Genomic DNA, 22,743 nt, shown 5'->3' with positions numbered 1-22,743 from the left:
TACGATTGCGTTATTTGCTTAATTACGACGGAAGTCGTAACGAACGCAAAAACGATCCAAATTGAGCGACGAATGGATTCTTATTATGCTAAACACTAAAATAAAATATTTTAATGCTTACATAAATTTTTGGACATCCGGATATATTCAGAACGTAAGATATGCGCGAAAATACAAACTTATGCACTTTTTGACGCTTTTAGTCCCTGAATGAGCATAAAGTTTATTTTTGCGCACCAAACACCTCAAAGCCTATTTCTAAGCTATGTAAAGGATATTTAGGGCATATTTAACTTATGATCAAGTTCCGGAAGGTTCGTTACTATACAAATTGACATACTTTTGCTGTTTGTCAAATTTAGTCCCTATAAGCGAATAAACTTGATTTCAACACACCAAACCATCCAAAACTTATTTCTAAGTTATGTGGAGGTTATTTAAGATATGTTAAGCCTATTTCACTATTCCAGAGTGTTTGTTGCGTTAAACTGGTTATAATTACGCCTCCGAGCGCGTATAACCTTCCAGAAAGCGATTTAAGGCTTGAAATCGAACAAGAGTTGATATGTGCAAATGATACACATATTTTTACAAATCCCAAGTATGAAATACAATATTTCATTGGTTTGGCATTTGTTTGATGGTTGAAGTGACATAGGTGTCACAGTCTCCCCTACTTCAGGAAATTTCGTCCCGAAATTTATTTAGAGGAAACTTGTGAGGGCTTGAATCATGAAGTTGAAAAGGTCAAAGGAATAATCCTATGGTGATTACTAGAATTCAATAGAGTCCCTTTAACTAGGTCACCAAAGGATCTTTTTAACTAGATTAACAAATAATCTCTTGAACTAGACCACCCGAGGGCCTTTTTAACTATATCAACACATGATATCTTTAACTAGATTGTCGAACCAATCTCTTTAACTAGATCAACAAATGATCTCTTTAACTAGACCACCAGAGGGCCTCTTTAACTATATCAACGCATGATATCTTTAACTAGATTGCCGAACCAATCTCTTTAACTAGATCAACAAATGATCTCTTTAACTAGACCACCAGAGGGCCTCTTTAACTATATCAACGCATGATATCTTTAACTAGATTGCCGAACCAATCTTTTTAACTAGATCAACGAATGATCTCTTTAACTAGACCACCAGAGGGCCTCTTTAACTATATCAACGCATGGTATCTTTAACTAGATTGTCGAACCAATCTCTTTAACTAGATCAACAAATGATCTATTTAACTAGACAACCAGAGGGCCTCTTTAACTATATCAACGATTGATATCTTTAAACTTTGGAATAGTACTTTATAATCCAAGGGTTTTAACTATAACGTTGAAGCCCATTAAGGATTGAGGTAGTACCTTTTGATATCCTACTATGAATCCCTTATACGAAGATATGGAAGATTCTACGAGGATTTGGATAACAAAAATTTGGATCACACCAAGAACATAAAGGGAGAACATAAGCACATAGTCACAAAATTGTTTAGTTTGACTTTTAGTTTGTTATCTTTGAACGCGGATACTTAAAGCACACCAGGAATCCAATCCGTGGATTTCATTTGGCACTTTAATCATTTTCAAGAATCTATCTATAGAGATAGAATGATCTATCAAAAATTCGATTTCATTTTCAAGAAAATGCAATATTCGAATTAAGGTATGAAAATTTTGGAATATACAGAAATACCGTTGGGTACCCTATTAAGAATTTTATAGTGGTACCTTAGGTATTCGTATAGAGTTGTAACTTACGCCTTGTACTTCATTTCCTTGGGAAAAACGAGTACTTAGGATTCTTTGTGGGAAAACGCAAGAGATTATATAGCTTAGAAATAGGTTATCATTCTGGCACTGTTATTATCTAACGACCTGCAAGGCATGTAATAGAGGATCAACAACTAGTTGAGCGAGTTCACAGTTTATAGTTCATTAATTGTAATAGTATAGTAAGCCTTGTGTTCGCTCGTTATGTCATGTATCGTATTAGTTCGTATCGCAGCCCTCTAGGCATGTATGCGAAGATTAGGGAAAGTTCTCAAGTATTCTAGTTTAGGTATGTTTGTATCGCGGCCACCCGGCACCTGTGCGAAGTTTTAGTGTATAGTTCACAGCCTTCCTAGGAATGTGCGCGAAGATTAGTCTTATTATCGCAGCCAACCCTGGAATGTGTGCGAAGATCAGTCATATTATCGCAGCCAACCCCGACGTGTATGCGAAGATCAGTTCTATAAGCATCACTAGTCTAGCAGTATCTTAACCAATCACCTTCCTCACCCGAGGATCATATCACTACGTTCCATTATAGATAATGTGACAACTCGAAATTTAGAACCCTTCCTGTATCTCGATGTAACATGCTTGAACATTTCGTAACTAAGTTAACTTGTTAAAGTTACTAATATAAGTGAACTTTTATGTGAATATGTGTTGTGTTTGTATGTACGTATATATATATATATATATATATATATATATATATATATATATATATATATATATATATATATATATATATATATATATATATATATATATATATATGTGTGTGTGTGTGTGCGAACCGAGAACAAAGGACCCGACTCGAGACCATGAGGTCTCGAGTGAACAGTAACCATTAGGCCGGTTTGGGCCTTTGGCCGGTTGGGCCAATTGGGCCGTAAACCCTCATCCGAAACCCTTTAGGGTGCACCACTTGAACTAGTATATATATCACCCTTCTAGCCAACCTTGCCATTCTTTGGGCAACCATACACACTCACTCTCACACACTCTCCAACTTCCCTCTCACTAAAACCCTAGAGACACAAACACTCCCTCATTCTCGGATTGAACTCTTGGATTGGCTCACACACGAAATCGGTTGGAAGATTTACACACACACGCTTGAAACCCATCAACCGGTTAGTGTTTATGATGCTTATTGTTGATGTTAGCTCGATATGATGTTTATTGTGTTTTGATATTAGTGTTCCCATGATGTTCTTAATGTATATGATGTTCTAATGTGTATAATGTTAAGAATCGGTTAATATGTCTTGATTTCGGACATATATTGCATGATGGGCTATGGTACCTTGTGTTTAAAGGTGATTCAAACCACTTATGTCGATAAACACTAGAACCGGCTTGCATATAAGGTCATAAAATCGGCATTATATGATGATTTGAAACCATTAGATGAGTATGCTTAAGTGTTTTGATGATTGTACATAATCTTGTTGGATAAGGGTTATTTATGTTATGAATGTTGAAGAACTTGATGAATGTGCCTTGAATATATGAAGAACTACTTGAATATGCTTTGAATGTGTTTTGAATGTTTGAATTCTGCCTATTTGATCCGATTTTGGTTAGTGTTAGACAACAAAACATGTTTTAGTGGATAGTACCATATAATGTTGCATGACATTTGAATTTCATTGGATAGTACAACTGTGCAGAATCAGCAACTGTTGGGGAATCGAGACCCCTGGTTGCGACTCGCGATCACAGCCTTACAAACCGAGACCACATGTTGCGAGTCCTGTTGCGACTCGAAACCATAACATGACCAGCCGAAACCATAGTTGCGACATAGGTTGCGACTCGCAACCATCTATGATCAACACAAACAACATGACTCGAAACCATGCTTGCGAGTCCGGTTGCGACTCGAGACCAACACGTGCATGACCCGAGACCTCCTTAGATTGCGACTCGAGACCACACTTATTGGGCTAGCTTAGTTACGGGCCTAAGTTAATGGGCCGGCCTTATGGACTCCTTGTGCTACTGTTTAATGCATGTTTTGGGCTTAAGTAATTGGGCTGAACATATGGGCTATACGTGCTACTTGAGTATGTTATTGATGAACTGCCATGCCATGATTTCTACTTGTACGTGCACTGCTTGGTTCGAATCTGATATAAGTGGTATCTATGTTAGGACATAGTTGACTACTTGCAACTTGATTGGCCTTTCTGTGATTAACTGCCGAGCAAACCGAGGTGAGTTCACACCCTCTACAAAGCATGGGATTCCCTGGGTTGGGAATGGGGTTAAGGAACGTGGGTTCCTCGTCCTCCTTGGGTAGGACAGCGATGGTTTAGGAATGTAATTCCTCATCCTGATGGACAGACAACTCGTACTAGACTAAAACTCTATCACGAAGTCCCTCCTTTTTATATCGACTTAATCGCCGGGCCAATGGCGAGCGGGTCATTAGTTAGATAGCGCTATTTAGGTCTGACAAACCTCACACCGTGCCGCAGAGGACGGGCGTGAACTAATGGATCTGGGGCACGTCAATGATGATAGACATTGACAGTTTCAGGGCACATAAACATGACTACAGTCAGCAGTCGATACGGTAACGAGTCTAGTGTACGCATGGGGTAGCCCCCACGGCCGAAATACCTGATAACTAACACGGGGTAGTCCCCACGGCTGGAATGCCAGAGTAACTGGGAATGAACAAGTCACGTTTTTAAACTATGGGGTAACCCCCACGGCAGGATGCCAGATAAAGGAACGGTTTTCGAAACAACTAAAACGAACACCCAACTGTGAACTCACTCAACTAGTTGTTGACTCGTTACTACATGATTTGCAGGACCATAGGTACTCAGCTGGAGCTTGCATGGAGGAGAGTCGTTGTGGGACACGGATGGCTGCGTACTATGTTAAACTTGAAACCATTTGAACTTATGTTTTAACTTTAAGACTTATGCTTCCGCTTGCAACTTAAACTTGTTTTGTTTGAACACCAATCGTATTGGTTAGACTTTTATAATTATTTATATGCTTGTTCAGTATGATTGGTGGCTGGATCCTGGTCAGTCACGCCTCCAAGCGGTAGTACTCCGCAGGTGGATTTTGGGGGTGTGACAGATTGGTATCAGAGCCATTGGTTATAGTGAACTAGGTTTTAATAAAGGAGAAACGTTTTTGTTAAAACCAGACTATAACCGGTATAGTGCTCAACGGTCCACAACGACGCTTCACTCCACATGCAAGGCTCGACATTCTAGGTGATATGATATGCGTATATTGCCTACTTGTTAGTTACATAGTACATTGCCCATGGTATGCTTGATTAGTATAACTACTGTTGCTAGAACACGTGCGTGCTTACTCTATCCTATCATCGTACTTTCGCGAACCCCTCTCACTCGTATTACTCTTAATATGAAGATCATGTCTGGACGCGTTAACATGACACAAGCCCAGTTGACGGCTTTGATCAACGAACGAGTTGCCGCAGCACTTGCAGCTGCAAACGCAGGAGGTCAACATGCTCAGGCACCGGTGTGCACTTTTAAGACCTTTATGGACTGCCGACCCACTACTTTTAGCGGAACAGAAGGAGCAGTAGGTCTCCTCCACTGGTTTGAGAAACTGGAGTCTGTGTTCGAAATGTGTGAATGCCCTGAAGCGCGCAGGGTAAAGTATGCTACTGGTACTCTCGAGGGTTTGGCCCTCACGTGGTGGAATGCTCAAGTGCAAATGCTGGGGTTGGTTGCTGCCAACGCCACCCCATGGCAAGCCTTCAAGGAAATGATCAAGGAGGAATACTGCAGTCGCGATGATATCCATAAGTTGGAAGACGAGTGCCATTAAAGGTCGGACATAAAGTGTGGGGGTTAAAAATTCGGACAAGAGGGGCAAACGGATTAAAAGTCGGACACAAGGGGGGCATGGGTCACAAAGTCGGACTTGAGAGGCCCATCACAAAACTCGGACCATCTAAAGGGTGTCATGAAGCTCGGACAGGGGTAGGGGGTTCAAAACTCGGACCCCTCACCCATTCCTTAACAAAATCGGACTAGAGTTAGGAGATAAAAACTCGGACCCCTAATCATTAAGTAAAACTCGGAACTAGGTTAACAACATAAATATCGGATAACATGAGGTACAAACAAAGTCAGACAAGGTTTCTAGGTCCAGAAGCTCGGACCAAGCCCATCTCACAAGGTTAAATTATCTTGTGATGTTCTTCAAGTTCGGACTTAGTGTTTACTTATAAAAGTCGGACCTTGTGTTTTGGAGCCAAAGCTCGGACCACAAGTGTCATGAAACTCGGGATCAAGCATTTCATGAAGGAGTTCGGACAAGCATCATCATACATATATAAAAGTCGGACCTTGTCATTTACATATAATTCGGACAAGAACACTCTAACAAAACTCAGACAAGCAATAGTCATACAACAGATTATTCCAGTTCAACGTGATTGTATCAGTTACGTATTAGCAGTCATACGATCCAAAACCCTAATTGCTTTACTTTTGCATAGAAGAAACCAAATCAACAATCAAGCGTTCTATCATATCATGCATCTAATTCATCAGACAATGGATTACACGATGAATTATCTTCATATCACACTAATCAACATAAATCAAAAACACAGAACCATCACATGAAGACTAGGGTTTACAAGAATTACAAGAATCAAGCATTGATAACAATCAAACAACCAATAAACAATGATTACACAATTACCTTGGATGATTCTAGAGAAGGAGAGGAATCAAGAGTGATGAATATCTCGGTGATGATGATTGCCAGAGAAAATGAATGTACGTGCTTTGGTTTTTGTGTGCAAATGATTAGTGAAAAGGGATTAGGGTTAAGTATCTCTAGGATTTCACTAATTACCCTCTACCTCCCTAAGTATCATATTTTACACATGTACACCATCTCATAACAATTTCATAGTTTCACCACCAAGTTCATATATTTACCAAGTCTTTCACAATTAACAAACAACTATGCACAATCACACAATACGATTCGTTGCATCAAAACGTATATAATTCCATAGCAATTAATTGTGCAAATAATCAACTAAACAATACAAGAACGTGCAATAAATGCGAAAAAGAAATCTTGGAATTTCGATTTGTCACATTATCCCCAACTTAAAAGAAATTTCGTCCCGAAATTTAGCATGCGGTTACTGAGGAAGCTAGGTAAGTTGTATCGTTTACTGGTTTTCCTGGGGTGTCACATCATCCCCCGGTTGATTTGGAATTTCGTCCCGAAATTCTCTCAGTAGTGGTTGCATTGGTTCCGAATAACTGGGGGTACTTTTCTTTCATTTGGTCTTCGCGTTCCTAGGTGTACTCTGGGCCACGTCGGGAGTTCCAACGAACTCGAACAAGAGGGATTCTCTTGCTTTTGAGGACCTTAACATCCCGGTCCGTGATTTCAACTGGCTCCTCGACGAACTGCAACCGCTCGTCGATAGTGAGTTCCTTAAAAGGAACTATGAGGGTCTCATCTGACAGGCACTTCTTCAGATTCGACACGTGAAATACTTTGTGAACTGCACCGAGTTTAGCTGGTAGGTTTAGCTTGTAGGCCACTTTGCCTATTTTCTCAACGATCTCGAACGGTCCGACATACCGCGGATTTAGTTTGCCCCGTTTGCCAAAACGAACCACACCCTTCCAGGGTGAGACTTTTAGTAAAACCCGGTCCCCGACCTGAAATTCCAACGGTTTCCTACGCTTATCCGCGTGTGCTTTCTGACGGTCGCGTGCTGCCTCCATGCGTTGTCGTATCTGTGCAATCTTTTCCGTGGCGTCCACTACAATCTCTGGACCCGTGATCTGACTATCCCCCACCTCTGCCCAACAGAGAGGTGACCGGCATTTACGTCCGTACAATGACTCGAATGGAGCGGCTTGTATGCTGGTGTGATAACTGTTATTATACAAAAACTCCACCAAAGGTAGATGCTTTTCCCAGCCGTTGCCGAAATCAATAACACATGCCCGAAGCATGTCTTCAAGGGTCTGGATCGTTCGCTCAGACTGCCCATCTGTCTGAGGATGATATGCTGTGCTCATGTCTAATCGTGAGCCGAAAGGTTTGTGCATCGCTTGCCATAGCTCTGACGTGAATCATGCATCCCGATCCTAAATGATGGAGGTGGGCACTCCGTGCCTCGAAACAACTTCTTTAAGATAGATGTCTCCTAAGGTAGAGAACTTATCTGTTTCCTTAATAGTCAGGAAATGTGCAGACTTGGTGAGTCGATACACGATCACCCATATAGTATCATTCCCACGCTGGGATCTGGGTAGGCCTGTAACAAAATCCATGAAAATGTCTTCCCATTTCCATTGCGGTATCTTGGATTGCTGAAGTAGGCCCGCTGGTTTCTGATACTCCACTTTGACTTTTGCACAAGTCAAACACTTGCCGACGTAAGTAGCGATGTGGGCTTTCATGCTAGGCCACCAATATGTTGTTTTGAGATTGTGGTACATTATATCCGACCCTGGATGTATTGAGTAGCGAGACTTGTGTGCTTCATCCATCACAAACTCTCGTAAACCGCCATAGAGTGGGACCCAAATACGCCCCGTTACATAGTAGGCACCGTCTTCCTTTTGTTCCATTCATTGCCTTGAGCCGCGTTAGGCTTCAGCCCTGACGTTTTCTGGTTTCAATGCTTCCATCTGAGCAGTTCGTATCTGTGCAGGAAGACTGGACTGAATAGTGAGTTGCAAAGCTCGTACACGCCTAGGTAAAGTGTCCTTTCGACTGAGAGCGTCAGCCACAACATTGGCTTTGCCTGGATGGTAGTTGATGGCGCATTCATAATCATTAAGTAACTCGACCCATCGTCGTTGACGCATATTCAATTCCTTCTGCTTGGAGATATGCTCGAGACTCCTGTGATCGGTGTAAATTGTGCACTTGGTACCGTACAGGTAGTGTCGCCATATCTTAAGTGCAAAAACAACAGCTCCCAGCTCTAAATCGTGCGTCGTGTAGTTCCATTCATGAACTTTGAGTTGCCGCGAAGCGTAGGCAATAACTTTATCACGCTGCATCAATACACAACCAAGCCCCTGTATCGATGCGTCACAAAAGACCATAAAATCATCCGTGCCCTCTGGCAATGAGAGAATAGGTGCGCTGCAAAGCCTATCCTTTAGGTACTGGAAAGCGGTTTCCTGGGGATCTCCCCAACGGTAAGTGACACCTTTCTGTGTCAGCATAGTAAGCGGCTGTGCGATCTTCGAAAAGTCTTTAATGTACGTCTGTAGTAACCCGCCAGACCCAAGAATTGGCGTATTTACGTTGGTGTACGCGGTGCAGGCCAGTTCCTGATCGAATCTACCTTGGATGGATCGACATGAATCCCATCCCTGTTCACCACATGGCCTAAGAAGTGGACTTCACGAAGCCAGAAGTCACATTTTGAAAACTTGGCGTACAGCTGTTCCTTTCGAAGAAGTTCCAGGATAAGGTGTAAGTGCTGCTCGTGTTCCTCCTGACTCTTGGAGTAGATCAGAATGTCGTCGATGAAAACAATGACGAAATTGTCTAGATAGGGTTTGCACACCCTGTTCATAAGATCCATAAATACGGTAGGCGCGTTCGTTAACCCGAATGGCATAACAAGAAACTCGTAGTGACCGTAGCGAGTTCTGAATGCTGTCTTGGAGACGTCCTCCTCGCGGACTCTCAGCTGATGATACCCTGGTCTTAGATCAATCTTGGAGTAGTAACTCGACCCTTGCAACTGGTCGAATAAGTCGTCAATACGAGGAAGAGGATAACGGTTCTTCACTGTGACCTTGTTCAGTTCGCGGTAATCAATGCACATCCTGAAAGTGCCATCCTTCTTTTTCACGAATAAAACTGGAGCTCCCCAAGGCGAAAAGATAGGTCGGATAAATCCCTTATCCAAGGGTTCTTGTAGCTGCGTCAATAGTTCTTCCAATTCTGGTGGAGCTAAGCGATACGGTGCGTGAGATATAGGTGCTGTCCAAAACTATAGGAATGAGGCCGATAGGGAACATCTGGTCAGCGAGGATAAGATTACAATCCTGAACTATGAATGGCCTCTAGACTTGTACCATAAGTTAACACTACGACATGTTTGGTGTTCAAGGGAGTTGGTGTACGTTGTAACATTTAACTATCTTTCAAGAACATATAACTGGTATCCACAACCAAATCAAACAAGACAGTAACATAAAAGTCGCCGAGAAGAAACGTACTCTTTATTACGTTAGGATCATTCCTTGCGTCACCCTAACCAATCACGTACATGCGGCCCAGGCGTCATTGTTTCCATTGTTTCCCCCAATGCTATCCCCATTGTCGTCCCTGTTGCCATGGTTATGGTTCTGAGTCTGGTCCTGGTTTATATGCGGACAATGTCTCTTGTAGTGATCTTTAGCATCACACTGAAAACATCCTTTAAAACTTTGTTGATGCTGCTGATTCTGTGAAGATTGAGGCGGCCGTAGTTGTTCTTGAGTTACAGGACGTGAGCTTCGACAATCCTTAGCTTCATGACCAATCTTGAGACACCTCTGGCAACGACCCTTGTTGCACTGGCCACCGTGCTGTCTGTTACAATTGTTGCACCATGGGTGAATTCCTCGATATCTTTTCTGCCCATGACTACTAGAAAACTGTTGTCTGGGGCTCTGGTAGTCATCTATCTCTTGCTGCTGCGTCAGAGGCTGGACCAAAATTAATCCCGTGCTCAGATTTTCATCCCCCTTGCGTTTGTTATCTCTAGATGCACATGCAGTATCAGTCTTATCACGTTTCGGTAGTTTGTTCTGTTCTACAGCCTGGTCTGTGAGACGATGAGCAAGTCGAGTGACTTGCTGGATAGTGTCAAGGTTAGCTGCGGTCACATGGCTCTGAATTTCGGGCACCAGACCCTTGAGATACAGTTCGATGCGTTTGGTGGGAGAGTCTACCATAGTGGGACAAAATGTGGCTAATTCATTCGATCTCTTCGTATAAACTTCAATTTCAGACCCCACCATCTGTAGATTGAGGAACTCTACCTCTAGTTTGTGGATGTCTTCTCGACTGCAAAACTCTTCCTTAATTAGGTCCTTGAACTCGTTCCAGGGAGTGGCATTAGCAGCCGCCAGTCCTAACATTTGAACCTGTGCTTCCCACCAGGTTAATGCAGCACCTTCGAGTGTTCGAGTAGCAAACTTTACTCTACGTGACTCAGGGCAATCATGCACCTCAAAGTCAGTTTCGAGCCTCTCGAACCAGTGGAGGAGGCCTTCAACTCCCTCAGTTCCACTGAAGGTACTAGGTTGGCAATCCTTGAGATTTTTGAAGGTGTAAACAGGTGGCTGAGCGTGTTGACCTCCCTCTTGTATGGCTGCAAGTGCCGCAGCAATTCGTTCGTTAATGAGAGCCGTCAACTGGGCTTGTGTCATGTTGATATGTCCGGCCATGATCTTCATAGCAAATGTAACGTAAGTGAGAGAGGTTCGCGAATAGTGCGATGACAGAAGAGTGTAAGCACGTAGGTGTTCTCAAGCAATAACAAGTAGTGAGCAATGTAATCTAAACATACTACGAGCAAAGTTCTATGCAATTCTAGCAAGTAGGCAATAAACTTAAACCTTATTACCTAGGATATTGAGTCTTGCACGTGGAGCGAAGCGTCGTTGTGGATCGTTGAGAGCACTGTTCTGGTTATAGTCTGGTTTTAATAAAAACGTTTTCCCATATTAAAACCAAGTTCTCTATAACCATGGCTCTGATACCAATCTGTCACACCCCCAAAATCCACCTGCGGAGTATCACCGCTTGGGAGCGTGACTGACCAGGATCAAGCCACCAATCATATAGAACAATGTACAAAGTAAAAGTAATTGTAATTAAACCAAACCATTCCATATGAAAGGTGTTCCAAAGCATAAGTATGTTATCACTGTTTAGCGGAAGCGTATAAGTAAAATCCAACATAATAAAGTATGAAATGTTATAAAGTGTTTAAACGAAACAATCACGATCCAAGCGCACAACGACCAGCTCCTCCCTGTGCAAGCTCCATGTACCTAACGACCTGCAAGGCATGTAACAGAGGATCAACAACTAGTTGAGCGAGTTCACAGGAAGTAAATGCGTAATAGTAAGTTCGTTTGTAACATGTGGCTCTACTGGGCCGATAGTACGTTCTATTGGTGGGGGCTTCCCATGTTGTATATCCACTAGACTATTCGTAACCATAAGTGTTCTTCACAACCGAGAACAGTAGTATGTACAAGTTTTACGTAGGTATTACGTAAGTATCCTTCACAACCGAGGATAGTAGTAAGTATAAGTATACGTATATTGTAAGTATGTGTCCTGCACAACCGAGGACAGTGAGTAGCATAAGTATGTGTCCTGCACAACCGAGGACTGTGAATAGCATGAGTATGTGTCCTGCACAACCGAGGACAGTGAATAGCATAAGTATGTGTCCTGCACAACCGAGGACAATGGTATGGTAGTCTAGTAACAGTGTAAGTACAGTTCTATTCCATCTCAATCCTTCAATCCCAATTCCCGTGCCCTGGGAATCCCATGCCTTAGTAAGAGTGTGAACTCACCTTGGTTTGCTCGGTATGCTATGCTCTAGGGTTTACCAAATGTCTAAGTCCGTTACACACGACCTAGGATATGTTGCACATGGTACGGTGTAAGAGTTTGCATCAAATTAGGGTTTACACATCTTTGATATCCAAGCAATTGTGTTTTGTGTGTTTATTGTGTACAGGATCAAACAGTTGTATTCAAAATCATTCAATCATATGTCGAATCATTCAGTTATAAGCAGACATGAACAGTTGCATGAAATTATATACAGAAGCATACAGAAAGCTTAATTATGGTGTTCGTCATACCCCAGAACCCTTGTTTACTTATCATTACATAAAATCAACAACCTTGGACTCCTTTGCATCATTAAAAGGTCGGACAGGGCCTTACCCTTTTAAAACTCAGACAAGTATGTGGGGGGGGGGTTTCCCCTGTTCAAAGATCGGACAAGAGTCCCTAGCATGAAACTCGGACCCTTATGTGCCATTAAAGGTCGGATATAAAGTGTGGGGGTTAAAAATCCGGACAAGAGGGGCAAAGGGATTAAAAGTCGGACACAAGGGGGGCATGGGTCACAAAGTCGGACTTGAGAGGCCCATCACAAAACTCGGACCATCTAAAGGCTGTCATGAAGCTTGAACAGGGGTAGGGGATTCAAAACTCGGACCCTCACCCATTCCTTAACCAAATCGGACTAGAGTTAGGAGATAAAAACTCGGACCCCTAATCATTAAGTAAAACTCGGAACTAGGTTAACAACATAAATATCGGATAACATGAGGTACAAACAAAGTCAGACAAGGTTTCTAGGTCCAGAAGCTCGGACCAAGCCCATCTCACAAGGTCAAATTATCTTGTGATGTTCTTCAAGGTCGGACTTAGTGTTTACTTATAAAAGTCGGACCTTGTGTTTTGGAGCCAAAGCTCGGACCACAAGTGTCATGAAACTCGGGATCAAGCATTTCATGAAGGAGTTCGGACAAGCATCATCATACATATATAAAAGTCGGACCTTGTCATTTACATATAATTCGGACAAGAACACTCTAACAAAACTCAGACAAGCAATAGTCATACAACAGATTATTCCAGTTCAACGTGATTGTATCAGTTACGTATTAGCAGTCATACGATCCAAAACCCTAATTGTTTTACTTTTGCATAGAAGAAACCAAATCAACAATCAAGCGTTCTATCATATCATGCATCTAATTCATCAGACAATGGATTACACGATGAATATCTCGGTGATGATGATTGCCAGAGAAAATGAATGTACGTGCTTTGGTTTTTGTGTACAAATGATTAGTGAAAAGGGATTAGGGTTAAGTATCTCTAGGATTTCACTAATTACCCTCTACCTCCCTAAGTATCATATTTTACACATGTACACCATCTCATAACAATTTCATAGTTTCACCACCAAGTTCATATATTTACCAAGTCTTTCACAATTAACAAACAACTATGCACAATCACACAATACGATTCGTTGCATCAAAACGTATATAATTCCATAGCAATTAATTGTGCAAATAATCAACTAAACAATACAAGAACGTGCAATAAATGCGAAAAAGAAATCTTGGAATTTCGAGTTGTCACACAATCAGCGATTTGTAGAGCTCAAAGCTTGATGTACAATGGCAGATCAAGGCATATGCGACGTAGACATAACACGGTACGACAACTACTCTCAACGGGTGTTATCACAATTGATTATGTGAGATCAAAGGATAACATTACAGACCCGTTTACAAAAGGCTTAAGCAGAGAGTTAGTAGAAACGTCGTCAAGAGGAATGGGACTAAAGCCCGTGGTAAATGGGAATATGAGGGAAACCTAACTTAGTTGACTGGAGATCCCAAGATCTAAGTTCAACAGGACAACTTAATCATATTACCAAAACGGAGTCACTGTGGGGGAGTACCCCGAACTAAATAAAAGGGAGTTATATATACTTCCTAGTCCATTCCAATCAGTGACATTGAAGTGAGGCTAAGCATATTAAGGTTAACGATTTTGGGAAATCAAATAACCATGATGCTTTTAATGATTCATGGGAATCACCTATGTTGGAGAGAAGTGGGGTCGCTTCAAATGGATTTGTGGGGTGCGCAAATCCTAGAGCTCTCGCAGAACCAGGCTAGTGTTCCAGGACCATACTAGGACACGACAATGAGGGGTTGGCCAAACCAGGGAGAGTATTGTGTGAAGTGTATTGTCGTTTACACAAATGGGGGTATGTTCAAGGACATCGCGTCTACAAATCGCTAGTAAGCTACGTATGCTTCACAAAAGAAGGTTCAAAGGCAACAACCTACCTATCTTGTAATACTCAACTGTCGAAGTTTATCATTGAAAAATGTAAGGAAAATATCCATTTCCAAACATGTGAGGGATTGTTGGAAATTTGATGAAAATAGCATTTTTCATGTGGGGGATTGTTGGAAAAATAGGTGAAAATAGCTTTTTTTCACAAATATAGGAAAATGATTTTTTCCTATTTTGGACTAGAAATAAATATAATAAAATGAGCGGGTTTTATTTAGTTTTATTTATTTATTTGTGGGTTTGTGTTTTATGTTGGAAGAGCTTCGCAACGAACTAAACCACGTCCAAAACGGAGCTAAGATGAATGAGATATCGATGCTCAAAGTTGGGTGTTTGAAACATTGAATGCTGAAACAAAAGGGAAAGTAGCATCTTGTCCCACATCGGAGGAGAGATGGAACTTAAATGGGTATTTAACTGGGAACTCTCCATCCTTATTGTTTCATGGAAGCACAGAGTAAGTGTCCTCGCGAAGGGTGCGGAGCACCCTAACTCGCACTTGCACACGCTCGCGCACGCGTGGCGTGGGCGATGAGGCACAATATGTTGCTTTGATGGCGCACTTTGCACTTCGCATCGCCGCGAGCCGCTTGAGAGCCGTCTTTGTATTTTTGACCATGTGCGCGTGGTGGATCACAGAGGCTGCAAGGACCAAGTGGTGAAGTGGCGTGCGGGTTTGAAGCGCGTGACGTGGCAATGAGCCAGATGGACGCAGCGTGTAGACCTGCGCGCGCACCAGTGTGTCTTGCGCACGCGCAGAAGCTTCCAGCATTGAATGATTGTGCAGTTACAGTTCAGCTTCGAAACTGACGATGTTAACGGTCTTTGACTGAGAATTAAATGACGTATTAAATTGCATTGAAGACGTTTAATGCAATTTAAACCTCTCTTTAATTCCCTTTTGACTGTTTCGACTTAGGAGCTGTATTTATACAGCTCCATACTCACTGCAGAAGGACACTAGAAACACAACAGCAAAATATTCAACTTTCTCTCTAGAGAGTTCTGACCTTCCTGCATTCTTCAAGGTAGCCTTCGGGTTGTAGGCTAATTCCGGCAGTACTTCTGCTCCGGCTGTTGTACCTTGGGAAACAAAACGAGTACTCCTGGGAGACTCGGAATTTGTTTAAGGGAAGCATGTGAACACGTGGCTCAGCCACTCTGCTTCTACACCTTTCTTGTATTTTGATTATTTCAGTTGTATAGTACTAGTATTTCAGCTTTCTTATTTCTGTATTGTAATCTTTGAATAAAATTTCAGCCATTTTGGTCCCTAAGGTTTGGTCACTTTTGCCGCTTTAGTCCAAATCTCAAACCTTTTGCATCTGGGTCCTTGCAGTTTCAGTTTTATTGCCATTTTGGTCCAAAAGTGAAATCGGGTCGTATTTGTTTTATAAAGTCCTGATATTTTGTCCTTTTACTCATACTCAGGGGCAAAATGGTCATTTTAAGCATTAATATATATATATAAATAAAATAAAAAAAAAACCTCAAAGCACCACTCTCAGCTCCCTTCTCTTACTCCCCCCCCCCCTCTTTCTCTCTCCCCCTCTCTCATCTCTCTAACACCACCGTCACGACTACCTCCTCACCACAGCCACCACCACCACCTCCTTCTCAGCAATCTCCAGATATGAATTTCCCCCAATCTAAATGTGAGCCCTAACCCTAGCCTAGAACACATCCCTATTATGGGAGCTGCTTAAAAGGGTTTCAATGGCTGTTGAAATCGGGCGAAGGGGAACTATAACGATGGATAGTGGTGGTTGGTTTCTGTCGGTTTCACTGATATCAAACCCATTTTAATTCCATGATGAAATAGCAAAAGTTACAGAACTGGAACTGTTCGGTACGGTAACAGGAGGTACGACTTAAATAGGTATTGGGGTTAGCCGAGTCAGTGAGGATGTGGGTTGGTTAGGGTGTAGTCACCGGAGCGTGGAGTGTTGCAGAACATAGGCAGACCTCTTGAAGTCAGGTTTCTCGGGACATCGGTAGAAAGACAGAAGAGAAACAGAGACGTGCCTGAGTCAGAGACCGGCTGCGAGTGGCGGAGGCGATGCGGCTGTGGTTGAAGACGAAGGTTACAGACGACCGCTGGTGGTTGAAGGAGATGAGCGGCGGAGATGATGGTGATGTAGAGGGTTTCCGGTTCGGAGTGAAGATGGAGGATGGTGTTTAGTGATGGAGAACGGTAGGTAGAGGTGGGGTGGATAAGCTGATGGTTCTGTTATTAGGGTTCAAACATAAAATGGAGTTGTGGGGAAGGAGATGGTTCTGTTATCAGGGTTCAAACATAAAATGACCATTTTGCCCCTGAGGAAAAGGACAAAATAGCAGGATTTTATAAGATAAATATGACCTGATTTCACTTTTGGACCAAAATGGCAATAAAACTGAAACAACATGGACCCAGATGCAAAAGGTTTGAGATTTGGACTAAAGTGGTAAAAGTGACCAAACCTCAGGGACCAAAATGGCAGTTTACTCTAAATAAAAAAACCAAATACTTTTTAGTTAAAAGTATAATAACAAATTTATTTTGAAAACTCCCCTATGCCTCTTGTACAACTCATTTATGCATAACAATATATAAAACTCCTCTAAGCCTCTATTACAACTCCTTTATGCATAACAATATATTAGTATAAATCAAAATTATTTTGAAAACTCCCCTAAGCCTCTATTACAACTAAGCCTCTATTACAACTACTTTATGCATTAGAATGTTCAAAATTTATAATGTGAAAATAGCTATATATATATATATATATATATATATATATATATATATATATAGTCATTTACCCATCACTTGTGTTGATTAAAGTAATGGTTTTATAGCTTTATAGTTTGATTAAACATATCAGCTTACATATTGGGCTATTGAACCCAAACCTATATGTGATCATTTCTTTCTTGTCTTAGCGATTTTTTGTGTGTTGTTTGTTTGTCTTTCTTAATTTAATTACAATTTAAATTAACAATCAATCAATTTTTTTGTGTTTTACTTGTGGCAATCAAATATTAAGTGCAAGCATTTATATCTAATTTGTAACAAATTAAACTGATAGAGTTTGTATGTAAGGCCCTTGGGTATACTTTAACCCCTTAACTCCATCTAAATGCCACATTAACTTTTTTTTCCTTATTTTATTTTACCTCACTACAAGGAAATGGTTTAATCCCTTTAACTTCATCTAACCCTATTTTTTAGTGGCTTATGGTTTTAAAAAAAATAAAAAAATAAAAGAATAATTAATTATGTCTCTTAACATCCGGTTAACATGTCAACATACAACCTATTTAATGCCCCTTAACACAAGGAGGGAGTGGTTTGCAATCTCGGTTAACATGTCATGTCACCGTTAACACCCCAAATGTTAGAGTAGACCCCATAACCTAAGAAGTGAGGCCACTCGTGTGGGGGTCGTCCAGGCCCGGCGACGCCCAACGCCGCCCCCAAACACCATTTCGGGTGGCACGCCGTTGTCAAGATCGGCAGAGAGTAGACGAAGAGGACGGGCAAAAGTTGACAAAACCCCTCCCACACACACATATACATACAACACACACACACACACACACACACATATATATATATATATATATATATATACATATATATATGGTAGGGATCCTAAGAGAAGTCCACCTTATTTGAGAAACTTGAGAAGCATTCTGCACCATACATTTTCCTTAAGCTTTTCGTAATATACACATATGTATAGTTTAAAATTGACTATATACATATATGTATATTGTCAAATCTTGGATTATACACATATGTATGTAATCAATTTTAAACTATACATATGTGTATATTACGAAAAGCTTAAGGAAAATGTGTGGCCCAGAATGCTTCTCAAGTTTCTCAATTAGTCTAGTTCTTCTCACATGATCCTAACCCTATATATATATATAGAGAAAGTATAATGTACAAAAAGGCTTAACCTACATTAACGTACGCGACAAACATGATAACGTGCGTGATTTTTTTTTAACCTTTATAACGTGCGTTATTACACTTTTCCATGCGTGATTATCATCCCATGCGTAATTATCACCAAAAAATGGATCCCATGCGTTATTTTTGTGTCTTATGCGTGATTAGGGTATTGATCCAACGGTTACGCGCGTCGCCTACGTTAATGTACGATAAGCCTTTTTGTATGTTAACCTTTCCCTATATATATATATATATATATATATATATATTAGGTCTATCCTCCATTTCCTTAGGTTCATCCTCTTTGCCCCGTCCTTACACCCATGTTACGTGGCGCTGACGTGGAGGCCCATCCTCCATTTCCCACACCGAGTAGAGTAGCCTGATGCTAGTCAACATGTTTGAACATACATGTCTCATATCAAACACATGAATTTACTTAAGTCATTCAATAGCTAAAATAATAAAAGCATATCCATATTGTGAAATTATAAAATGTTTATTCAGTTTATATGTTCCTTTCTCTTTGTCTTATTTATTATTTTCTAATTTCTAATTGTGTATCCTTTGTTTGAGAGGTTCATTGGGCTGTTCTGCTATTGGCTTTGGGCTCGTGTTGCGCTGCTGGTATAGTCTCGAGATGGGCTGCTGGAAAAAGCTGTCTACAGCTGGCTTCTCTAGGGTTAAGCTGCTTATATGCTTGGTTCGGAGTCTGTGCAAGGGTCAAGCATTTCCCACTTTTCATTGGTCCTATTTTATTCCAGAACCTTATGTTCTCAGTCAAGCTCATTTGTTTTTAGAGCTTTGTTTTTATTTCCAGAACATATATTTTGTTCTATCTTGTCGATCACATTTTATTTATCGGACAGTCAATCTGTGATGAATGATTCGCTTATTGTTCATATCAAATTCTAGTGTTTTGTTCAAAGTGATTTAAATCATACCTGAGTTCTTGACACATATCTACTACAATTAAAAATCCAGATCAAACAAAATGAATTCAACACCCAATTTTGATCACATAAAACAACTAGACAATCCTTATGATAAATAAATAAAAATATAAGATGTTTTCTTATAAAAATTTAAGAAACTGTTTTGTCATTTACTTCCTCAGTTCCTCGCCTCCTGAACCGTACAATTTGATTCTTCTTCCTTAAAAAGTGCAGTACTATCCCCCCACAAAGCTGTTGTACGAACTCATTTATTTTCTTTAGTTTGGCAATGGACCTTTTGTGTGTTTTCACCTTTTTTTTTTTAATCTTTTTAGTTTCTTTAGCTGCCAAATTAAACTAATGGATTAAATTAAATGAGTCTATTTAGTTCTTTAATTCAGCCATAGAAGTATTGATTTAACCGTAACCCGTATATACACTTGACAGATTAATTGAAGATACATTAATTTATTTACTTCATTAATATTTCACCATATTAACTTTTTTAATATTTTAACATCTTATTTACATCATTATAACTCGTTTTCTCTTCGTATCCTACAAAATATCAAAACCAATAAAAGTAGTATATTTTGCAATAATGCCAATGGATATGTTAAAATTAACATGATATAAGATGTATGTAGAATGAAATAATCAGTTGTTCCTCATACAAGTTCTTTAATTTGTGCAAGTAATCTTATTTGAATTGTTTCATAACATTAATTAACTAACAGTCTTCTTTGAAAATTTTAAGCTTGAAATACACAAACAAAAATATAGATAGAGACATATAAAGAGAGACCCCCAATAGAAACACCTTGAGGTTTTTTTTAACTCAAATTCCCGCAGGAATGTATCAAAAGTTACATAAACTCTTCATCTAAATGCAAGGCTCAGTCATCTAACTGCAAGGCTCAATGGTTACTATTAGTGGGGTGACCGTAAATTCGCTTAAGATGATGACGAGAGATGATTCGGTCACTAGTGGTTACCATTAGTGCAGAATGACGAAGAAGACAAAAACGACGTGAAAATGAGGGGTTATTCTAATGACTAAATACATTACAACTAGTTGAAAAGTTAAAAATAAAAGCGTAATTTCTGAAAACAAACTTGGGATGAAAGTGTAATATGAGCTTAGACACATTGGTGTAATTAACTCTTAGTTAAATCAATAGATTTTATACAAATAGTTATAAATAGTTCTACTTAAATACCTGATTTAATCAATCTTTTTTAAACTGAGAGGTACATATAATCATAGATATATAAAAATGACTAGCAACCCGCGGGTTTTGAACCGGACCAAGCCGAAAAACATTAACCGGAGAACCAGACAAACCAATAAACCTCAAGTTAATCAGACGAATGTCTAAACCCCTATGCCTATATACACATAATAAACTGCGCCTAAAATCTAAAATACTCATTACCTAGTACCTAGGCAGCATACCGAAACCAAGTTCGCCATTTAACACGTCATCATAAGCAGAGCCATACTTGTTTGCCATCTCATGTAGCTTCATGTTTCGGACATATGCAGCCTTATCATACTCTACCTGAGCCCTCTCAAGCTCTACCCGAGCCCTCTCAATCCTCGAAATTGCTTCAACCAACTCCAGCCTCAACGGGTCATTCCCAAATTTGAGATCTCTTACCATGTGTACCCTGTTACGGGCCCATGAGAGATCGAACCAATCCTCTCAAAAAAAATCTATATCCATTTCAAGACTAGTGAGCCCATCCTCTCCCAATTGATGCACAGATTTTTGCATAAAACTTTTAATGAAAACATGAGGTTGTTTCAAAGTTGACGGCTGAAACTACTTCGGAATACTGTCTAGCCTTTGAAATGTTTGCGGATAGCGGTCCTCTACCGCCCAAAACATCTCTTTTTCTAGCTGTCCAACAGCATTCCCTCGCCACAATCCCCTTGGATCTTCTATAATGGCAGGCTGTTGGTCGAGTACCGCAGGGATCACACGGCTGGTATCGTGAGGATTGTCGGCATCACACATCCGGCCATAGCCTGCTGCAATAAATTTGATACAAGAATTTGCATTAGAACTTGAACTTACTTACAAAAACAACTAAAGGGAGTTAGTTACCTTTAAGTTTAGGCTCTGTTTCCTTGCAACAAAGATCACATGGGTTGTTGCTACAAGACAAACACATTTGTTCATTTATTTAATACAAGAATACCAAAACAAAGACTATTCCCATGTATCCAACTTATTTATGAATCAAAGTTCCATTTCATATACTCTAAATATATGAATCATGAAATTAATAAATCATATTTGGAATTAACAACCTTTACTATTTTATTTAACTAAGGAGAAAGAATACCATTCAGTTGCAGTGACCAGAAGATTTCTGTTACATAGGGGGCATGATTTCTGTTCATCAACTTCATTACAAAACTAAAAAAAACAAACAAACTAAAATGAAAAACAATTCAAAAAGCAAACAAATGTACACATTATTCTCAACTTTTTTTCACCTTTTCTGAAGCAGAATTGATCTCCTTCCTTTTTTTAAGTGAATAAACAATTTCTTGTTCAGATTTTACTTGCAGTTGGATAGTAGTAGGCTTTTTACTCGATTGATTACCCAAAGGGTTTGGTCTAGAAGCCATTGTTGGTTGTGTGATGATGAAGTGATTTGTATAAAAAAAAAAGGTTGGTTTGAGAGAATGGTTTGTGTTTGTAGCTTCTGGAGTGGTGTTTTTATGTTTGCATGTTGTAGTTTTGTACCTGGTCAAGAAAACCTTTTGTAGGTTAAAGAGGTCAAAGACAGTGATATGTATAGGCTTAGGCTATAGCCAGCCATATTCCTTCCTTGCCCACCCATGTAATTCTCATGTTTTGATTACCCATATTTAATATCTTCTTGATTAATTAAGGTATAATTTGTACGTGTTAAATCTTTGTAAATGTAAAGTTGTAATGTACTTAGGTGTAAAATGTTATTGTCCAAAACTAAAAGTTAAGGTGCTAATTATATAATCTATGCTATTTAAGAAAGAATACAGCCCCTATTATCCATCCTAGACTTGGTGGTTATGTAATTTTAGAATTGTTGTCTAATTAATAATTAATCGAAAAATTTAGAATGAAAAAGAAAAAAAATAAGGAAAAAGGTAAATT

General features: G+C 40.0%; 1 protein-coding gene across 2 annotated transcripts; it reads right to left on the bottom strand.

Annotated features, from left to right (window-relative positions):
- Nucleotides 1–20,800: 20,800 nt before the first annotated feature.
- On the bottom strand, nt 20,801–22,319 carry LOC110887481. 2 transcript variants are annotated; one of them, XM_022135086.2, is made up of 4 exons: nt 22,098–22,319; nt 21,944–22,017; nt 21,703–21,752; nt 20,801–21,626 (listed from the first exon to the last, which is right to left on the bottom strand). In XM_022135086.2, exons 1-4 carry the CDS (start codon nt 22,230–22,232, stop codon nt 21,418–21,420), a joined length of 468 nt encoding a protein of 155 aa, XP_021990778.1. In that variant the 5' UTR covers nt 22,233–22,319; the 3' UTR covers nt 20,801–21,417. The 2 variants fall into 2 exon arrangements, with proteins under 2 accessions (XP_021990778.1, XP_035836260.1); XM_035980367.1 differs by having other exon boundaries at nt 20,801–21,623.
- Between the last annotated feature and the right edge of the window lie 424 nt (nt 22,320–22,743).

Source organism: Helianthus annuus, chromosome 11, assembly GCF_002127325.2.
Source record: "Helianthus annuus cultivar XRQ/B chromosome 11, HanXRQr2.0-SUNRISE, whole genome shotgun sequence".
NCBI lineage: Eukaryota > Viridiplantae > Streptophyta > Magnoliopsida > Asterales > Asteraceae > Helianthus > Helianthus annuus.
This window is presented reverse-complemented; position numbering and strand designations above follow the sequence as displayed.